Below are 2,564 nucleotides of genomic sequence, written 5' to 3'. Positions count from 1 at the left end.
CGCACACTGCAACGCACTGTGCATTGTGCACAGTGCACGCACTGCATACGCACTGTGCACGTATTGTACATTGTACACAGTGCACGCACTGCACACGCACCCATGCACGCACCCACGCACTCTGCGAGTACTCCACATGCACCCGTGCACTCTGTGCGCACTCCACATGCACCCACGCACTCTGCGCGCACTCCGCACGCACCCACGCACTCAAACCTTTCTTCCCGTGTCTACGTATACAAAGCTGGAAGGGTATTTTTAGAGTTACAAAAAAATTTGCTTATAAAAGTAAAATTACTGTGCGTTTGCCTAAAAAAGTTTAAGCGGAAAATTTTTTGTCTATTTTAATTAATATCCCTGAAAAAAGATGTCAAAGAATTGGAGGCGAAGTATAAAAAGTCCTTCAGCTGCATGTGTGGATTATGTCCATTTTGTTGTCTTGTCAAACTTGGTGGCCAAATTGTCAAGAAAACTGAGAAGGTAAAGAATCTGAAGGCTGAAAGTAGGACTATAAGAAGTTTAATGGTTCAAAAGGCTCCAACTCCATATATAACGAACCCTACCAACAAAATTAGTGCCTTTCCATCCCTGGAAGAAAATGTAAAAGAGCTCCAAGACTATCTAATAGTTGAAAATTGAAAAAGGATTTGTGTTCTTGGACCAATAGGAGTTGGTAAAAGTACTACAATGAATCGTCTCCACCAAGCAATGAAGGGATCTAAAATGTTTGAATTTCTTTTCTTGATAGTTGTAGGCAGAAAAAGAGATGGAAGATACATACAACAAGAACTACTAAAGCGCTTACAAATCAAACCGAAAAAGTTCAGTGATGAAGAAAGAAAGAGCATTATTCATGAACAGCTGAAGAACAGGAGCTATTTATTGTTACTTGATGAAGTATTTTCCAAGATTGATTTGGAACAAATTGGCATTAATGATGAACATAAAGGAAAGATTGTCTTTGCCTCCAGGTATTTAGATGTTTGTGAGCAGGCAGATGAACAAATTGAAGTAAAGAGATTGTCAGACATGGATGCACAAAATATGTTTTGGGAGAAAGTGGGCATGCATTTGAAGGATAATCCACACATCAAGAGAGAGGCAGAATTGATTATCAAGTTCTGCAGTGGCAATCCACACTTGATAAAGTTGATAGGAAACCACCTGGCAACTAAAGCGAGAGTTCCTGCAACAAGTGGGACAGATCTTGCAATATGGCGGAACACATTGCATGAATTAAGATCACCAACTGGGGAACCAAAACAAGATTTGGAAGAAGTTTACAAGTCCCTTAAACTTGAAGTCGACAGGCTACAACCAGATGAGAAGTCTTGCTTTTTATATTTGGCTATATTTCCAGCTGGTCATGAACTTCATCGGGATTACATAATTGAGTGTTGGAGAGCAGAACAGTTTTTGAAGCGCTTCGAAAAGCTTGGGGAGGCACATGATCGTGGGAATGTTATATTATGATATTTTGTCGACAATTCTCTATTGGAAAAGGAAACCAAGGAAGAGAGATATAAGATGTTTGAGTTTTATCAACAAGTGGCATTTAGATTTGCCAAGCACAATGAGAACAATTATGTTCAAGACAATGAAATGGTCAGAGAAATAAGATGGGAAGATGCAACTAGGATCTCAATGATTGGCGATTCATGTCTCCCTCCATTGCCTGATGAGCCCAATTCTAAAAGAATCTTAACACTGTTACTCCAAGAAGTTAGTTGCTTGGTGAAATTTCCAAGATCATTCTTTGTGCATATGTCTACCCTACAACTTATTGACTTCTATAAAACGAAGATTGATACTCTTCCACCATCAATCTCCGGTTTGAAAAATCTAAAAGCAATGTTCCTTAAGAATTGTGATCAATTAACAGAGCTCCGAACTGAGGTAGGAGATTGTTAGGGCAAGGGTCTATGTAAGGAACAGGAGCAAGAAGAAGGGGACAACAAGAGAGGTCCCTGGGGACTAGCAGCCTGGAGCAGAAGCCATAGGCCAACTTCAGCTGAAAACAAAAACAACAAGCGTGCGCCAGAAGCCAGAGGAAACTATAAAGGTACCCAAAGCTGATGTGGCAAGGGAAGAGCGGGAAAGCAACATTGAGGAGCTTGATATAAAAGGAGAGGAGGAAAGAAATGGAGGCTAGCAATTAAGAAGAAAAAGAAGAGCAGGGAGAGCTAGCCTCTCGGGGAAGGGAAATGTGAAGGGATTTATTTGTATGTACTTTTGGTTATATGAACAGAGAGAGAATTAATGTAATTGAAATGCTTGATGTGCAACTGTAGATGAACATTGTATTCATTGCAGAAAATTGAATCAATACAAATCTTTTGCTATTTGTGTTAGTAACTAATTCTCTGAGTTTATTACATTCAGTTTGTCTCTATTGTGTGGTGATAATAAATCTTGAACACTGCTGCATACTGGAACTGGGTTGCCTCTGGGGAAGTTTCAATTGTGTTATTCTGGTCTTGCTGGGTGGAGCATCATTCCAGGAGAGTTGCTGGAAAAACCTGCAAGGACCACCAGGTTCGTATCAACTGGTATCAAAGCATGAC

The 2,564-nt window shown here is 40.2% G+C and overlaps 1 protein-coding gene across 1 annotated transcript; it reads left to right on the top strand.

Moving 5' to 3' along the window:
* The first annotated feature begins 687 nt into the window (after nt 1-687).
* Nucleotides 688-1,473, top strand: LOC123195674 (probable disease resistance protein At1g15890). Its single transcript, XM_044609490.1, has one exon. The coding sequence runs from the start codon at nt 688-690 to the stop codon at nt 1,471-1,473; it is 786 nt and encodes a 261-aa protein (XP_044465425.1).
* Nucleotides 1,474-2,564: the final 1,091 nt, after the last annotated feature.

This window comes from Mangifera indica, chromosome 14 (genome assembly GCF_011075055.1).
Source record: "Mangifera indica cultivar Alphonso chromosome 14, CATAS_Mindica_2.1, whole genome shotgun sequence".
NCBI lineage: Eukaryota > Viridiplantae > Streptophyta > Magnoliopsida > Sapindales > Anacardiaceae > Mangifera > Mangifera indica.
The sequence above is the reverse complement of the archived record's forward strand: the minus strand, read 5'-3'. Positions and strand labels throughout refer to the sequence as shown.

Excerpts from the sequence above, each read along its gene's own strand:
- LOC123195674 (XM_044609490.1), top strand. The coding sequence starts at position 688 with ATGAATCGTCTCCACCAAGCAATGAAGGGATCTAAAATGTTTGAATTT.